The sequence below is a fragment of the Choloepus didactylus genome, chromosome 3 (assembly GCF_015220235.1).
Source record: "Choloepus didactylus isolate mChoDid1 chromosome 3, mChoDid1.pri, whole genome shotgun sequence".
NCBI lineage: Eukaryota > Metazoa > Chordata > Mammalia > Pilosa > Megalonychidae > Choloepus > Choloepus didactylus.
In genome coordinates, this window is record NC_051309.1 from 167,660,519 (window position 1) to 167,679,373 (window position 18,855).

At 37.6% G+C, this 18,855-nt stretch overlaps 1 protein-coding gene across 1 annotated transcript in view; it reads right to left on the reverse strand.

The window, feature by feature from the left end:
* The window catches only part of DCHS2 (dachsous cadherin-related 2), a 275,014-nt gene that overhangs the window by 64,796 nt on the left and 191,363 nt on the right, over positions 1-18,855 (reverse strand). The window contains 6 exon segments of the mRNA XM_037830862.1: positions 520-1,363; positions 2,422-2,579; positions 7,745-7,844; positions 9,160-9,347; positions 11,965-12,981; positions 14,007-14,243. Coding sequence (XP_037686790.1) covers positions 520-1,363; positions 2,422-2,579; positions 7,745-7,844; positions 9,160-9,347; positions 11,965-12,981; positions 14,007-14,243 — 2,544 coding nt within the window.

The following is an 18,855-nucleotide window of genomic DNA, read 5'->3' on the forward strand; positions in this document are numbered from 1 at the left end:
TGAGAGTGAATAAATCCTTCTGCAGAAAATAGCAATCTGTCATGATTGATGTGAGAAGCAAGGGTCTCAATGTCCAAATCACACCAACCATTTAAAAATATACTATTTCCAGATATATACGAATCTATGTTTGTATGATCTTAAAGATAAGTTTCCATACTAAAGGCTTTGAATAATGCTCTTGATTTGTCATCTACCTGCCTGGATTCACTTTGGGTACCATATCCTACCCTGAGAAGATCCATGATGGGGGCAAAGAACTTTGCTACTATATATTCAGCCCGCAAAATGTGAGCTAGCTAGAAAACCCAGTCAATATTAACAAATAGGTCAATTAAAGTGGGTTCTCTGAATAAAATCTCTGTGCCCATCACATGGATAAGTGGATCAATTCAAAGTTTTTCCAAAGAATATGCATCTGGATAAATACAATTTTAACAAAGAGAAAAATGAAAGGGATAAATATAAGCAAGTGACCAGAGGCTTTAATATAAAGAAGCCATATGCGCTGTACTGTACCTGACGACTCATCCAGCATAAAGGCTAAGTTTTCATTTCCTGAGAGGATGCTGTAGGTTACTCTTCCGTTCCTTCCTTCATCTGGATCTTGAGCAGTTATGTGATGCACTAGGGAGCCCACCTCGGCATCCTCTTTGACATAGGCGATGGGAAAAGACATAAAAGTGGGGCTGTGGTCATTCACATCTAAAATCACCACCTTCGCCACCAGGGATCTCATTCGCCGGTCTGTCACATTCACAGCCTGATCGGATGCAGTTACTGTCAGGATGACGCTGGGAACTCTCTCTCTGTCAAGGGGGAATGCAGTGACTAATGTGCCAAAGGAAGGGTGGATGAGGAACGGATTTATTCCTGGGTAGTGGGATTCAAGGACGTATTGAATTCTACGGTTCAGAAAACTGCCATCGCCATCTTTGGCATTGAAGACATACACCAGAGTACCCACAGGAACATTCTCTTCCACGCTGATCACAATGAACTCATCCTGGAAAGACGGTGAATGGTCATTCTGATCCTCCACATCGATACTAAGGAAGATTGTACTATTCAGGGGAGGATTTCTGCTATGGTCTTTAGTAACCACTCTGAAAAGATAATGAGATGTCGTTTCATAATCAAGTTCCTTAGAAAGGAACAAGTCGCCTGTTGAGCTGTCGATGTCAAAGTGACCATCCCTGTCATCTGCAACAATACTGAAATGTAACTTTCCTCTATGGTGGTGTTGATGGTGATCAGATGACTTTTTCAAGCTCATTAGTTTTGTAGGCTTCAAGTTTTCTGGTATAACTAAATGTCTAATATTCTGAGAAATTATAGGTCTCTCCTTGGATAGTGGTATGACCTGAAATCAGAAGGAAAAAGGGCTGTTAATTTGGCTGTAATTTGGGGTATTTTTTTTTTTTAAATTGAGTCAATACATGTGATGCTATTATTTTGGAAGATAATTCATTCCATTTGTGTCATACACATATAACTGGTGAGAAAAGTGAAAACATCTTTTTATAATAAACAATTCCAGTATGTCTCCAAAGATTGAAAACTGCATAATATCTAGGAGATAAGAAACTATAGAATTTTTCACTTCCCAGATCTTTGTAATACGTGAAAGGATAATTTGGTGAGGTCATGCTATAGTTAACCTTATCTGTAGTCTTGTGATTCTTCAATGGGAACACAGGATAGCTAGTTCTCCAAATTACTCGTAATCCTAGAGACAATATAATGACAGCACTTGTATGCATTTTAAGTATCATGTGTCTCTGTCTGAAACAAGAGACTTGAGATATGACCTTATAGACATTTCTCCTAACTCACATATTCTTAATTGAAAACTATAATTTGGAAACAGAATTCTTGGGGAAATATAGTCTAGCTTATATTAATACTACTAAGTAAAATGTGCATGAATAAAGAGATCTAGGTATTCACAGACAGTTTACTTCTAACAGCTTTGCATAATATTTTCTACTGTCAAGACTTCCCACAATTTGTCTGTTCACTATGGTTAAAGTAAAATCAAATCTTAAATATGGAATTCAAGTGACTTTTCTAAATTTTAAAAAATTACAAAAAACTTTGGAATTTATTGTGTGGCCATTTGTTTACTTATAAGTTTCTTCTAGAAATTTACCAGGTCCTTGAAATTAATTAAAGATGATTTTGTTCATTAACAACTAAGCAGCATAAATGCCCATTTTACAATGAAGTTAAGTATCTTGTCAAGAATTGTACAAAGCTAATTTTAAATATCATTTGGCTCTAAATCATCTCTTTGGTGATAATAAAAAGAACACGTCTCTTAAAATAGTATTCTTATTTTTAAGGAATCGTCACTCTGTACACTTGTATAAGAACCAAATAAAACCTTCAGAACATTCTATGGTGACAATAGGACAATACCTGAATATTAATAACTGCCTGTCCTTGGAGAGGAGGCACCCCCTGGTCACTGGCAATTACAGTCATCCTGTAGGAAGGTCTATAATTGTAGGAAAGCATCGTGGTTGTTCTTATTTCACCACTATTGGCATCAATCTTAAAGTGATCATAACTATCTTCTACATAAATACAAAAAAAAATTGGAAAATTAATGTTAATTGACAATGCAGGAAACAGAGAATCAATTGATCTAAATGCATCTGAGATCATGTGGAATATTTATCTGACTTAAACTGCATGTGAATATTACATAAAAATAATACTAAAATATATCTGTATAGGGAACCTAGCAAATTTCTGCAAAAAAATTATTATGGAAATTTTCAAATATATAAAAAATCAGACAGAATGATATAATGAATCTCTATGTTCCAAGCACCTAGCTTTAATAATTATCAAATCATGGTAAATCTTATTTCATCCACACCCTACCTACCTAATTCCTTTCCACATTTTGTTTTGAAGCAAATCCAAATATCATATTTTTTCTATAAATATTTCAACATGCATCTCAGAAAGAAAGAAATATTTTTAACATAGCCACAATATTATATTATATTTAAATATTGATAATTCCTTAATGTTATAAAAGATCCAGCCAGTTTTCAAATATCCAATCATCTCACAGATGCATACATATTTTTTCAGTTTGCTATTGAGTTTGTTAGGATCAAAATAATGTCTATAAATTGCATTTCTCTTCAATCTGTGGATTCCTGCCATCTGTCTTTGTATTTTGTCCTTGCAATTCATTTGTTGAAGAAACTGGATCATGAATCCTGAAGAGTTTCCCATGGCCTAGATTTGGCTGCTGTTGGATCTTCATCATGTAGATTGACATGTTCTTCTGTCCTCTGTATTAGCTGTAAATGGGCAGGTCAATCTAGAGGACTAAACAGAATCAGGTTCAATTTTTGGCAAGACTACTTCGTAAGTGCTGTCTGTATTTCCCTTCAGAGGCACATATCTGACTCCCTTTTTGTGATGTTAGCTTCCACTGATGAACAATGCCTAGATCCACTAATGATTCATTAAGTGTTGCAAAGGATAATAGTTTATCCTTCCTTCTTCATTTATTAGCTGGAATATTTCAATAAAGAGAAGCTTTTCACTGATTTTTGATAACACAGTGGAACTGTTCACTATAGGAAAGGCAGGATAAATGCTTGATATTAAACCTTTATTTACCAGTTTTTGAAATAATATTGGTTTCCAAAATTATCATAATATTGGTTCAGTAAGATGTTCCAATACTCCAACTATGTTCAGTAAGGTTTGTTTTGTTCTGTTTTAAGAACCATTAATGAACAGATTTAAACATACTAAATGTGCTTCAATATTGCTATTATAATCACGACTGACGCTCAAAATGTCCTGTCTTTGCACATTGGGGTCCTCTTAAAGTTGGTTTCTGGTCTTTTTGACATGATCCTAGGAGTCTTTCATATCCTCATTGTGTGTGGTATGACAAAACTGTACAAGCTCATCTTGTAGGCATCCTGTCCAAGACCAGGAATCAGCCATTTCTCCGAGGATTACCGGCTTCTTTTGGTGGAAAATCGTTTTAGGAGACCGTATTCTAGGCATGAGAGGTGTTCATTGCTTCTGGGTTGGTTACTGTTTCTAGGTCTTTTCAGTGAATATGCTGTACACACCCATTCAGACACTAAAATATGTCAAAGTCCATATTGATACTTGTAGTTCAATTGGCACTTACTGAAACAATAGATTTGTATTCTTCAATAAAATCTGAGTACTTCAAACAACCCATAAAATCTTTGATAAAGCTTGAGCTCTCATTCTTTTATTCAACAGTTGCTGAGTCATTACCATTGGACAGAGCCTTCCCAGTTAGAGAAGATATAAAGACCAATAAAACAGAACCCCTGCTTTTCAGGAACTCAGAATCTAGAGCAGAAAATTGCGTCATATTTATTTGTTGTGATTCCTATGCTTTGATTTACTTTATTCTCATAGGAATTCTGTGGAAAACTTTCATGAATATGATACATACATTTGCTCCTATTATACTGGTACTTGTCTTGGTATTATGCTTTGTTGTTGCCTCAAAAATTTTGCAAATAGTTGAAGTAAAAACAAATATATGAATAACACAATATATCACCACATTTTTTCATATCACTAAACCCTGAATAACATTTTAGAAGCTGGATTTGTTAAAGAAAGTAACATATATTTCAAACATTCAAAAACATATAATAAATATCCATGTGTCACCTTCCAGACTGATCAATTCTCAATATTCTATTTAAATTTTTAAAGAAATTAATAAAGCATTATTCATTATAAAACAGCAGTAGGACTTTTGTCTCTTATTCCCCTCTTCCTTCTCTTTAGACAGTCACTTTCCTAAGGTGAGAGTGTATCTTTCTAGTTCATATTTCCATAAATAATATATAACAAGGTTTTGCTTATTTTAAAATAATGGTATTATAGCAAGGATATAGATCTATGTATTAGTCTATTTGCATATGTGCATTTGTGTGTGTTCCTTCCCATCCCCATTTTATCCCAAAGGTATACAAAGAAATATGTTCCCTTCTCAAATCCAAAATAAAACAGAAAAAAAAATATAATAATCCTCCTGACCTAACTGATCTAGCAGTCAGAGGATGGTTCTTGAATGCATATGTACAAGGCCAGTTTTCTTCTCTTTAGGATCAGATAAGAATAAGCTAAGGGAATGGGCAGTTAAGGTTAAGAAGTAAATAATGGGAAGACAGAAAGAAGGAGAAAGAATCTTTGAAGCAGGGGAAAGCACGAACACAGAACAGCTATTCTCATATGGGGATCTGCTGCAGGCTCGCTAACTCTGGACAAGTATCTGGAAGTTTGCATTGAACTTCTGAAACATTTCTGGATAAAGAAATAGGATACCTTGTGTAGGCACAGGAACAGAGAACTTTGCTCCCTGATTAAGGAGTTAATGAAAAGAATCATCTGTAACCTTCTCAATGAAAGGCAGGCCTGTAATAGACTCAAAACTACTGTTATAGCATAATTCTGCATATCTTCTGCAACTTGCCTTTTCTCACTTAACCTTGTATTGAGAACCTATCCATACTGAAATGCACGACACTCCAGTGCATTCACTTCTATTATTCAAGAGTATTCCAAATGAATATACTACATTATGGGCTCAATATTATGCAATTCAATGGAAACAGTGCTTCATTGAATAGCCTCTTACATGGCTCATTCTGTCCATCTATGGGAGTTACTCTAGGGTATATAACAGAAGGGGAACTTCAAGGACATAACGTAAGCACGCCTTAAATTTTATCCGATATTGCCTCACTGGTCTTCAAAGTGGTTATAACAATGATGCTGAACGTGTTTTAAGATGTTTTTGACTATTCTCTCTTCTTTTGAGTAGATTATCTACTAATATCCTTTGCCCCAGTTTTTAATTTATTTGTCTTTTTCTTACTGATTTATAGAAGCCCTTAATAAAGTCTTAAGACTAGCCTTTTATTGGTTACATGGGTTGCAAGCATCTTCTCCCAGCCTATGAATAGGCTTTACAACATTGTTTATGGTTTTTTGTGAGACTTCAAATTTTAATGTAGTCTATTTACCCATCTAATCCTTTATGACTTTTTGTGTTTTTTCTTGTTTAAATATCGTTCTTTAGTCTCAATGTCATATGGTCTCTCATATTTTCTTCTATAAAGGATTTCTATATACAAGGATTTCTATATTTAAACAACCTCAACAATATGTTAAGAGGTAGTGATATAATTTTATTCTGCCATATGTGTAACCAATCACATCATCATCATATATTGCTAGCCCATTTTTACCCCATTTATTTCCCACCCCTGCCACATATCAAGTTTCCATATGTGTAAGTTCTGTTTCTAGGCTTTCCACATTTTTTTTCCACCATGGACCTATTTGTCAACCAATGAGTTAATGCAATAATGTCTTAACTACAAAAGTTTTATGAATTAAGATCTGGTAGAGCAAATCTCCCACTTGGTTTTGTTTTGTTAACTGACACTGCCTGAGTTATTCCTTGTATTTTGCTCTTCCACATGACTTTTAGGATCAGCTTGTCAAATTCCACCCAAAACTCCTTGAGGTTTTGATTGGAATTATTCAAAATTAATACAAATATTTTGTTAAGAATTGTCATCTTTAGGATATTGAGCCCTCCCAAGCATGCATATGCTGCATCTTTTCATTTAATTCTTCTTTTAAGTCCTTCATTAACATTTTGTAAGTTTCTACATAAAGGTCTTGTACATCTTTTATTGGAATTGACTCTATGCCCTTAATCTGCACAAATCCTGATCTTACATAATTTGAGGAAAATAGGACAATATTACAAATACAAACTGCCCAATGCCCCCTGAGAAGAACCAGTGCAAGCAAAGGCACCCAAAGTTTAAGCTTCATTAGCTACACAGTAAATCTGTCCCTGCATTCTACAGTTTTTCTTTATTACTCTGAATGAGTCTTTTGAAAACTGCTGAGTTTTTAAAATGTTAGTGATTTTTTATGTTGGCTTTGTTCCCAGGAAACTTGCTTTCTTATTAGTTCCAATGTTTTCCTGTAACATCTCTTGGGTTTTCCATGTCGACAATCAAATTAACTGCAGGTAGGGGCAGTGTTGTCTCTTGTTTTCCTATGTTTGTGTCAAACATGACAAAGCCCTAAATACTTTTTAAAATGGTATAAAACACAGTGCCATCTGAAGAGTTCAAAAACACAGTTAATCACTGGAACAAATCTAAGACCTATGCATTCTAAAAGAAAAACAAGAGTAAACCCTCTCAGTTAAGTGCCTATATACACTTACATGTACAAACATATGAAACATTTTCTGGGTAAGATTTACTCTGATCTTAAAAATATTTAACTTTCCAACATGTATATTTGGACTTAAATATTTAAAACTTAAATTTGTAGGAGATTCATAGATGCTTTGCATTCATAAACATGTTTCTTTGTGCTTCATACCAATTCCTATCCATTAACTACTCTTTTCCTTTAAATAAAACATTATTCATTTAAGGTGGATGATCTATATTTAGGACAGAGAAAACTATGATTTCTCACTAAAGTTTTAAATTCTTTCTTTAAAACAGAAGTGATTCTAAGCAATAAAAAATGTATTTTGTTTGTAATTATGTATTATTTTCAAAGTAAACTAGAGCGTTTTGAATGATAAAAGTAGAACCTATATTTCCAAAAGGATATAGATAGTTGATAAATGGAAGAGAAAAGCTCTTAGTTCTTTATGAATAGTGATTTTTACCTGAAGATGCTGAATATATAACTTCTCCATTGTTTCCCTCATCAAGATCCTTTGCAAACACAGTTGTAACCAACATATTTACTGGTTGACCTTCCAGAACCTGTTGTTAAAATGAATGGCTTAAAAATTAGTTATTGAAAATTTCAAAGAAATATCGATGAATCTTAAAACGAAAGAACACACAACTACTAAGCATTCTTAGGTATGTTAAAATACGCATATTATTCAAATGTCTACCATATAAAAGTTATATGGATGTAAGTCCATGGAAAGAAGCCAACTTACAAATTCAAATCTTTTACTCAAATTGAACAAATTATTTAAAGTATTCAATTAATTCTCCAAAAAAAAGGATTTCAAGTTAAGCGATCTTAGATTTTTGATGCATTTTAAGTATTCTAGTATCTTCTCATTCTTCCCCTTCTCTGCATATTTTTAAAAAGGTTGTTGTTATGGTACAAGAGATGTTAAAAGTAAACATGAGCTTTTATTGTGGGAAACATACCTCACACAAGAAAATATGTCATTAACTAACAGGAACTTTCCAGAACACTGAAATGAAAGTGTAAAGTTCAAATCCATGTTTAAAATCCATCTGTCCAGTTAAGCCATGGGATATTTTCATGATATAAATAGAAACCACAATGATAACAAACTGATGTTTTGCTTTGGTAAGATATTTCTTTTGGGTTTGGAAGATCAGGTTAAAGTTAATAACTTCCTAAATAATTTTCTGAGTTGTTCCATATGCATATTCAAGCACATTTTGAATGTCTAATTCAATTGTTTTGGGGCAGTAGCTTCCAAACTTCTTATTCATATAGCTCATTCTTTTAAAAAATTATGAGTCCCTGTGAGATACATTTATTTATAAATTATGAACGTGAACTAATATGTGAATTTATTATGTACATTATAAAACATACAAAATATGGAAATAAAAAAGGATGAGATCATATAAGAATAATTTGTACATGGTCACAGTCTTTGGGTATATGTCTATCTACTTCAGAGCTACAGATTGCTCCCTTATCTTTAACTACCATGTTAAAGATACATATGAATTGCTCACAAAGAGGCCTGCACAAAGACATGCAGCAAAGTACCGGAAAAACAATTCTAAGCATTACTGACAATGGCGTACTGTTATGTTTGTATACAAAGGGTAGAACTACGTTATTATAAGATAATTGAATGTGCAATCCAAAATAGAATGCCTAATAATTTTCTTAAAAAAAAATTGCCTTTTTGATATGCACAAAATGTCTTCTAGGTCTTTTAGAGATGGATGTATCTCCAGAGACAGATTGGATAAATTCACACGTGTTGCCACAAGATGGTGCTCAAAACACATGTTGCAGACTTGCATATAACAAATTCATTCCAAGGCCACCTCCCTGCTTCATTCCACACACCTTGATGTGTAATTCCTTTCCAGGGGGGCACTGAGGGAAATAGGGCCTGTTATCGTTGCTGTCAGTGACTGAGATGTAAACCACCGTGGAGGCACTGCGCGGTGGGGAGCCGTGGTCCGTCACCAGGACGGTCATCTGATGGTGCCCTCGATGCTCGCGATCCAATGCCACCCAGCTTACAAGTTCACCTGAGGGGCAGAGGAGGACACAGGAGACAGGTACTGTACTGGAAGAGCAGCAGGATGCACCACACCAAAAAATCCGCGCAAAGATACTCGAATATAAAGCTCTGAGCAAGGGCACGACTTCCAAGACCATGTACTTAGTAGTCTGGCCCTAACATTAAAAGAATTTTTCTGAATTTGTTGCTGAAAATATGTCATTCTTTATTTCAAATTATCTACTGTCAACTATTTGAACTCAAAATTTAATTCATTTAAAAAAAAAACCATAAAGCACTCGGTGGGAATTTAGGAATAATTTGGAAGACTGAGTTCCTGCATATCCCCTTATGGCTGCTCTAAAGACTAGTGGAAAGCACACGATCCTTGGCATCACAATTTCACCTCCTCAGGTACGTAAAGACCTTTCTGAGCCGATCTCCTAGGCTGGCAGAAAAAAATGTAATAATAAATTTAACAGTACTTTGTAAACTGTAAATTATTACACTCATGGTAGTTATTAAATTGCTTTAAAATAATGGCAAAACATTTTTCTGAAAGCCTAATTACATTCCTCGGGCAATGGTTTGCCTTTAATTTATATAGTAATTTTTCTCATATCACTAGCATCACTATTTGTACTGACGGACAGTGACTTCCCAAATAACTCTTAATGCCTCACAAGACTGATTTTACATATTCTTAATGAGATCTGTGCTGCCTTTTGTAACTTCCCTCATGTTTCATGGAGACTCAGGCACAAAGGTTGTGGCCAGGACTGTGTGAGGCCAAGTGCTCTCAGGGAGCCCAGCTCCTGCTCGGAGCTTCGCCAGGGATTGGTTTCCTCACCCTTTATGAAAAGACCTATTTGTGATAAAGCAAATATGAAACTACCACCTAACATTCCCATTTCTAAGGATTTTTCCCCCACTTAATCCAAATAAAATGACCGGTTAAAACAAAACAAAAACCAGAAATGAGGAACAAATAAAACATTCAGTGTTTACTACAACTGGTTTTTTTATTTTTATTTTTTTAAAATTAACAAAAATCACACACAACTGTGTTTTCTTAAGTTCCAAACTATAATTCTCTTCTGAAAATTCTGACTCATGAATGGTAAACAGGTTTTTATTTGATGAATCAATCCTGTTTGACGAGTGGCAGATGCCTGACAGTCACTGGTAAAAAAGACTGTGGGGCTCAGCCTGGGACTAGGGTGTGGGTGATGCCACGTCAGGGCTCAGTGGGAGCAAGAGTCCTGTGAACTAGAAATTCTGCGAAGAGCCCAGGATGTGAGGACGGTCATACCTGCCTGTGCTGAAGGATGCCCCTCAACCCTGCCTTGCTGCACTGTACCCAGCCCTGGCGAATGGGAACAGTTTACAAGCACACAGTCTGCAAGTGGCCCTTTATCCTCAGGACATGACACACAGCATGTCAGGAATTATCTCCTCTATTCAGAATAAAGAAACTGAAGCTCTAAGGTTAAGCTCCTCGCTCAAGGCCATACAACCAAATTTGGAATGAACACCTGGTCTTCTGAATCTGGGGGCAGGACTGCTTGTAGGAGAGAGAAGACCAAAGGGGAACCCACAGTAGCTTGTATATTTAAAAAAATATACGTTACCAAATGAAATAGAAGACCTCGAAAATGGTCTAGCCACCGTGCAAAGTGTAAACAGGGCCATCAAATATAGCTGTGCACCGTGTTCCCCCACGAAGGGGATCCCAGTTCAGGGAGTGAATGGGAGCTAAACTCCAGCTGGCACTACTCTGGGCAAGCCACATGCCCTGGTGAAAAGCTAGGTCAGTGTGGAGGAAACGGCACTTTTTCCTAATTCTCACAAAGGTGCCTTTAGAACAAAGGCTTGAAGATAATTAAAAATGCATTCAAATGCTGTCACCACTAAAGGGCAAGGGATACCATTTACACAGATCTGATATAAATGGTGCCTCTTGGAACTGTACAAAAGGTGGCCTCTTACCTCCCACTAGCTCCAAGACATGAGTCTTGATTTCCCTGCCTATATAGCTGTGGGAGAACTATACTGTGTTTGTACGTGGTTGTAGGGACTAAATAAATCCCTTGTAAATTTATACAATACAAATGTAAAATACAGTAACATTTTTATATTTAATTTTTAAATTAAGATTTCAAAAACATTCATTGCAAATATTCGCCTGTTCCTCCCTTCCCTTACCAAAATGAGAATGGGGACATCTAGCCATAGAGTGATTTTGAAATCTTTACTAATGAACTGATTTCCCAATTTACGATGATGAAATTTACATTCCATAGAACATTTTTTGACTTTGTGAAAACATCTACAAATGAAAATGAATGAGTGATGGGAAATATTAAGCTTAACACAAGGATTTACTGAACCCATTTTTGACTGTGCCTCTAATTCAGAGTAAGAACAATATATTGGTGATACTTACGTGTGAGAAAAGAGAGAATGATCATATAGGTAACGTTCTATTAAATTTTTACTTCATTTTAAAACAACACAATGCTGTAGTCAAATACACACATTTGCAAAGAACTTTAATTTTATGTTTGCATTAATGCTGTGCCTAGAAAATTAGAGTTTTGTCAGGCCCGATGTTACATGAATAGGTAGAAGCTACAAAATGCTACCTGTAGTAGGATTCATCTTGAAGAATTTTCCATCAGACAGAAGGAAATATGATAGCTGTCCATTCTTTCCAGAGTCTCTGTCAATTGCTGTAATTTTGCCTATTGCCCCTTGGGGAGCAGGGCTCTCCTCGACTTTCAAAAAGAATGAGTCATTCAGGAATGTAGGGGAATTGTCATTCTCATCCAAGACATGAACAATTACTGAAGTGCTCACAGTTTGCAACAATCTGTCCTCTGGGACCCAGGCAAATGCTCTAAAATTATATGTCTGTGTAGATTCATAGTCGAGCTGTCGCCGTAAATAAATCCAACCTGTGTCAGGGCGGATGCCAAACACGGCAGAATGCACGTTGGGTTCCAGCGAGTACACAAGCTTCGGAGTGTGGGGCTGTGTGTCCAATGAGTAGGCATGAACCTGCAGTATTTGGGTGGTCAGGGAGAGAGACTCGCTAATTTCTACTTGATAGACCAAATTCTCAAAAACCAAGGATGCGCTTGATTCTCGCTTTTCGGTAACTACTGTCAGCACTAACAGGGACGCCCGAGGAGGAACGCCTAGGTCCTTGGCCATGAGAGTTAGTGTGCATCTCTGTGGCTCATACCCTCCCAGGCCCTCACTGAGGAACACCACGCCAAGGCGGGGGTCAATGGTGAAGACGCCTGGATCCTGGCTGGCGATGGAGTATCGGATAAACCCATTCAGCCCACTGTCTTTGTCTTCTGCACGTGCAAGGTAGAGGGCTGTGCCAGGCGGTGTGCTCTGGAATATTTTAATCTCGTCAGAGGCTGTGGGAAAGACAGGGTGGTTATCATTGACATCTATTACAGTTATGTTAACTTCTGTGCTGCTGAAGGCTGGGGAGTTGCCAAGCTGTGCCTGGACTGTGAGCACCACCACGGGCTGCGTCTCATGATCCAGGGGCTTCTGGGTACGAAGGGTGCCCAGCCAGGGGTGAAGAGAGAACTTTCCATCCAGGTTGCCAGAGGAGATTTTGTAAAAGATTGGCTCAGAGGAATCTGAAAGAAAGGGAAGCAATCACTGCATACCAAAAAAAAAAAAAAAAAAAAAAAAAGCATACCTGCAATGCTGAAAGCTGAAAGTGTGTGTGTGTGTATGCAGGGAATACAATGTCATACTTCTTCCTCGGCTCTTCAAAGCTTGTTGAGAAGTACAGATGAGGTTTAGGATGTATAAATGGACAAAGCACAAGCCACAGGTTTCACTGTGGCAGGTAAAAGGGAAAGAGATCTGGAACATAATTGGATACTTTTTTTTATATACTCAAAGAAACCAAATTAAGTTGATGTTGATGTTTCCCTATTACATCTACCTCTGAATGTCAAATACCCACCATGAATGTTGAGGAAAGAGAGAGGAAGGAAAAGGAAAGGACTGGGAGGTGGACAAGCTCTTTGGAGAAGTAACTTACTTTTAGGAGTTTACCTTGCAGAGGTACCTTTACGAGTATGAAAGACAGTCAAACAAAGATACTTGCTCGATAGTTGTACAAGGATATTCACTTGAGTACTATTTGGACTAGCAGAAAATTGTAAATCACACAAACTGACAGCAAAGGAGAAATGTTTGAATAAAACATTGTCTTTATCTAAGTTGAAATATCATATAAGTATTTTTTAAACGAGCTAGAATAATGTACAGTTACTTGGAAAGTCCAGTATATAGTAAGTGAAAAGAAAAGAAAACAAGTATAGTAGGATATATTTTTATAAAAATTTTTTTAAAAGTGCATGTGTTTTAGGAGGTGGGTTATAGGAGGCTTACATTTTCTACATTATGATTACTCTGCATTGTTTTAAACTTTCTTTTAAAAGTACTTATTACTTTTGTAATAAAAAAGATATTTGAAGATAGAAAAAATGTTGAAAGGATAAGAGCAGGCCACAGGTTTCACTATTTCCTTCATCCTTCTTACATTAGGTAAAATAGATTGAATGAAAGTATTATTCGAGGTTGTACAGCCCAGGAAAAGCACAATGTTCCAGCAATGGACTTCAATAGAGCATAGGCGGTAAGTACTTACTCAAGGGCCCTCGTGCTTTCACGGTTCCGATAGGGCTGTCTTCTGGCAAGTTCTCATACACTGAGAAAGTATACTTAGACCTTTCAAACCCAGCAGGTGCCAGAGCGGTCTGAAGAACGTGTACAGTGACGTCAGCATTAATGACAGACGTGAGCCCGCCACCATCTCGAGCACAGACCATCAACAAAAGTGTAATGGATCCCAAATGGCTAAGGGTTGACGTTAAGTAAATAATTCCTAGGTAGGGGAGAGAGAATTAATAAACAGGTAACATGCAAGATATACTGATGAGCCATGATACAACCTGCTATGTTAAGTCTAATTTCTGACCAAGGAACTTGAGCACGTTTGCAAAATGATGGTCCAAAATCTGTTAAATAAGCAGTATTTTCCTAGAGCTTCAAGATTAGACATCTTGGAAGTAGATCCATCCACCAAGAAAACATAAAATTGTGTTGCCTTCATTAGGCCTCACTACAATACCCCCTGCCCAGGAGGATGGAAGAACAGAGCGTACCCCTTAGCCCACTTCATGGTAGGCTAACGTGGGGTGGTAGGGTGATCACAATCTGCCCAAGCGCCAGGACCCTAAAATTGTATCTTAAGCTATCTGACTTCTTCCTTGCACTAGAGGGTGTAGGGCAGCTCTGTCGCAACGGAATCCACTCTATCTTTGTAGATGAGAGGGTATAATAGCCATAGCTGTGGATAACAAAACTTCGATAAATGTTAAAAGCATGGGACAGGAGTGCAAGTTAGAACTCTGTACACAGTATGTATGGGAGCAGGGGCAGTTTATGGACACACTGGGGAAAGACTCAGTAACGCTTAGAAAAATATTTAATTGTTAATACTACCCTTTACTGTGCTAGTTTGAAAACATGAAAATAAATCCAGTGTAACCATTCTGGGAAATGCTCATGCTAGTTTTATTTAATAAGAAAATATATGCAAAGTTATGAAATGAATTTACATACAAACAAATATGGTTGAACTTTATGGAATCTATCACAGTACACCTGGCCATAACTATTAAATAGAGGAATATGGCAGTTTTTGCCTTTTGAAAAGCTGGCAAAAATGTCAGTATCATCAGTTTTCTACACATAAAAAAGGTAATGATCACTCATTTTCTTTCTTTTTTTAAAGTCAAAATCTTGTGTATTCAATTCTTCATTTTTACTTCTGTTAGAAATTTAATAAAATGTTTCTATTTCTCAATAGATCTTCCATAACTAAAAGGCAAATGCCTTGTCTGGTCTTTCCAGGCACAACATGTCCATTTTCTTTAATAGTTCTTTATCTAACATGAAGTCAGGTAGCTTCACCTTCACTGTTTCTGTCCCCTGAACATGATTCTAGTTTATCCTCTAAGTTTGGTACCCAAAGTGAACACATGGTTCCAGCTACAATCTATTACAAAGCAGAGTATAAATTCCTTATTAGAATCCTAAAAATCTAACGTAAGGGAACTTTGGGAGAAGACGGTAGAGCAAGGAACTCCAAGACACACTCCTCCTCCAAAAGCAGCTGGCAGACAGGCAGAAACTGCCAGAAACAATGGTTCTGGGGCTCTGGAGGCCAAAGGAGCACTGTACAGCATCCAGGAAAGAGCGCAACAGGGAGGCTGAGAAGCTGCAGCGAAAAAACTGAGTGTATCATGCCACGGAAGTGGCCGGTGCCCATTCTCCACCTGTGAGACAAGCAGCCTGTGTGGTCTGTGGCTGGCTGCTGCAGACAGAGAGGGACATGGAGGCCCTCCTCCCCAAGAATAGAGCGGGGCATGAAACAGTGCAGAGTGCGGCTTCTCATCTTTGAGTTTGGAATGCTGGATCCCAGCTCTGAATCACAGTCTTAACCTGCCCTACACAGGGTTCCCCATGGACATTGTTTCAACACTGCCCCTGCCAGACGTGGACTCTGTAGAGGTTGTAAAAACACACTGCCTCCTTAGGGCTGTGGGGAATAGTTTGCCAAAGAGTGCCATCTGCTGGGTAGACCAGTGGAGCCAAAGAAGGTTCAGCTTCTGAAGCGGGGGCACCCCTGCCTGGAACTTTCCCAGCTCACCCAAAGCACCCCTGGTTCCAGTGCCCAGCCCAGGTCCCCCCACCTTCACCAGTCTGGGGCTGTGCCAGGGGCAAGGGACTGGCCCTCTCTTAGCTGAAACCATGCGAGCCCGGGGTGGGGAGGTGGGCTCCCTTCCTACTCGGACCTCCCAGTGGGGGAGAGGGCAGGCAGCAGGGGCTTGGGCTCTGATCTCCGTGCCAAGAGTTCCAGACACACATCGACCCCCAATGGGCCCTTTCCCGTCTCTGCTCCCTACATGGGTCCCTGGCCCTTGAAGTTAAAAATAGGCAATTCTAAAGATCTAGAATGAGTTGAACCAAGTATCAACAAAGAGTTTTAACTCAAAGCCTAACAACAATAAAACCCCAAGCAAAGGAGAGAAGCTGACCATCAAGAGTAAACTCATCAAGATGATCAGATGCCCAGATATCAGAAAAATTACAAGCCATACTAAGAAACAAGAAGATATGGCCCAGCCAAAGGAACAAATTAAAAAGCTGAAGGAGACATGGAATTTGGAACAACTAATCAAAGATGTTCAAACATATCTCCTAAATGAATTCAAGGAGATGAAAAAAAAATACAGCTAAGAGATACAAGATATTAAGAAGATGCTAGGTGAGAACAAATAAGAATTTGAAAGCATGCAAAGAAAAACAACAGATCTTATGGGAATAAACAATACAATAGCAGATATTAAAAATACACTAGAAGCATATAACAGCAGATTTGAACAGGTAAAATAAAGGATTGGCAAACTAGAAGACAGGGCATCTGAAATCATACAGATAGAAGAACCGACAGAGAAAAGAATGGGAAAAAATTTAGCATGGTTTCAGGGAAATTAATGGCAGCAAAAACTGCACAAATGCATCATGGGTGTACCAGAAGAAGAGAATGGAAATGGGTCAGAAAGAATATTTGAGGTAATAATGGCTGAAAATTTCCCACTTCTTATGAAAGACTTAAATGTACATGTCCAACAAGCACACAATACTCCAAACAGAATAAATCCTAGTAGATATACTCTAAGACACATACTAATCAGAATGTCAAATGCCAAAGATAAAGAAAGAATTCTGAAAGCAGCAACTGAAAAGCGATTCATCACATGCAAGTGATGCTCAATAAGACTAAGGGCCAATTTCTCATAAGAAACAATGGAGGGGAGAAAGCAATGGTATGATATATATTTTTAATTCAGTTTTACTGAGATATATTCACATACCATTCAATCACCCATGTTGCACAATCACATTGCCATCATATCATTGTGCATTCATCACTCCAATCAATTTTTAAACATTTTCCTTACTCCAAAAAAGAATGAAAATAAGAATAAAAATAAAAGTAAAAAGGAACACCCAAAGCATTCCATCCCCCCACATCCCACTCCATTTTTCATTTAGATTTTGTCTCCATTTTTTTACTCATCTGTCCATATACTGGATAAAGGGAGTGTGAACCACAAGGTTTTCACAATTACACATGTAAGCTACACAGTTATGCAATCATCTTCAAGAGTCAAGGCTACTGGCTTGCAGTTTGACAATTTCAGGTATTTCCTTCTAGCTATTCCAATACACTAAAAACTAAAAAGGGTTATCTATATAAGGCATAAGAATGTCCTCCAGAGTGTCCTCTTGACTCCATTTGAAATCCCTAAGCCACTGAAACTTTATTTTGTTTCATTTCGCAGTCCCCTTTTGATCAAGAAAATTTTCTGAATCCCACAATGCTGGGTCCAGGCTCATCCCCAGGAGTCATGTTCCATGTTTCCAGAGCTTTCCACCACTGGGAGTCATGTCCCATGTAGGGGGGAGGGCAGTGAGTTCACCTGCCAAGTGGGCTTAGAGAGAGAGGGCCACATCTGAGCAACAAAGAGGTTCTCTGGGGGAGACTTTTAGGCACAATTGAAAGTAAGCTTAGCCACTCCTTTGCAGTAACCCCAAGATCGAGGGCTTGACCTATTAAATTGTTAGTCTTCAATGTTTATGAGAATATCTGTAATAACCCAGGTGGGGAAGTCCAACATTTCTGCATTCTTCCCCAGTTCCTCAGGAGGGCCTTGCAAATATATTTTTATTCTCTTCCCAAATTACTTTGTGATGTATTAGGGTTTCACACTAACCTGTACAGACCTACCAGATCTCACTTCCTATTCAAAGTTCCATGTAATTATGGTGTTTGAGTAAACTGACAGTACAAGTTAAATTAAATTATTTAGTGTGCTGCAGAAAATATAGCTCCTGAACTAAATAAACATCTCTTCCCTTGGTCTCACATAGAAGTTGAAGTTTAGAAACACAGTCAATATCATCCTTTACCCTTTGGTCTGATTTGCCTTAGTCCTAACAAGAACCACTTCATTCATATCTCTAATTGAAGTCTGAACTCTTTTTCAGCTTTTTGAACATTTGCTGTATGAGGTAATATTGACATTCACAGCTGCTGAACTCTAGCTCTGAGTCTCAGACGTCACACAGATACCCAAAGTTCCACGGACCAACCAGGTCATACACAAAGAGCTCAGCACCCCAGACTTTGGAAACAGCCGTTACAACTCAGGAATAGATGTGACTGCTGCAAGATCCCACAATCTAGGACCACTACAATAAATGTTCCCCCAATAAGCTGTGCTCCAAGATTCAACCCTCAGAGTTTACACACTACAGTCAGTCCGTATATTAGTGACGCATTATAACGTTTGTCTTTTCATTTCTGGAATACTTCACTCAAAATGCTGTCTTCAAGATCCATTCACCTAGTTGTATGTCTTACA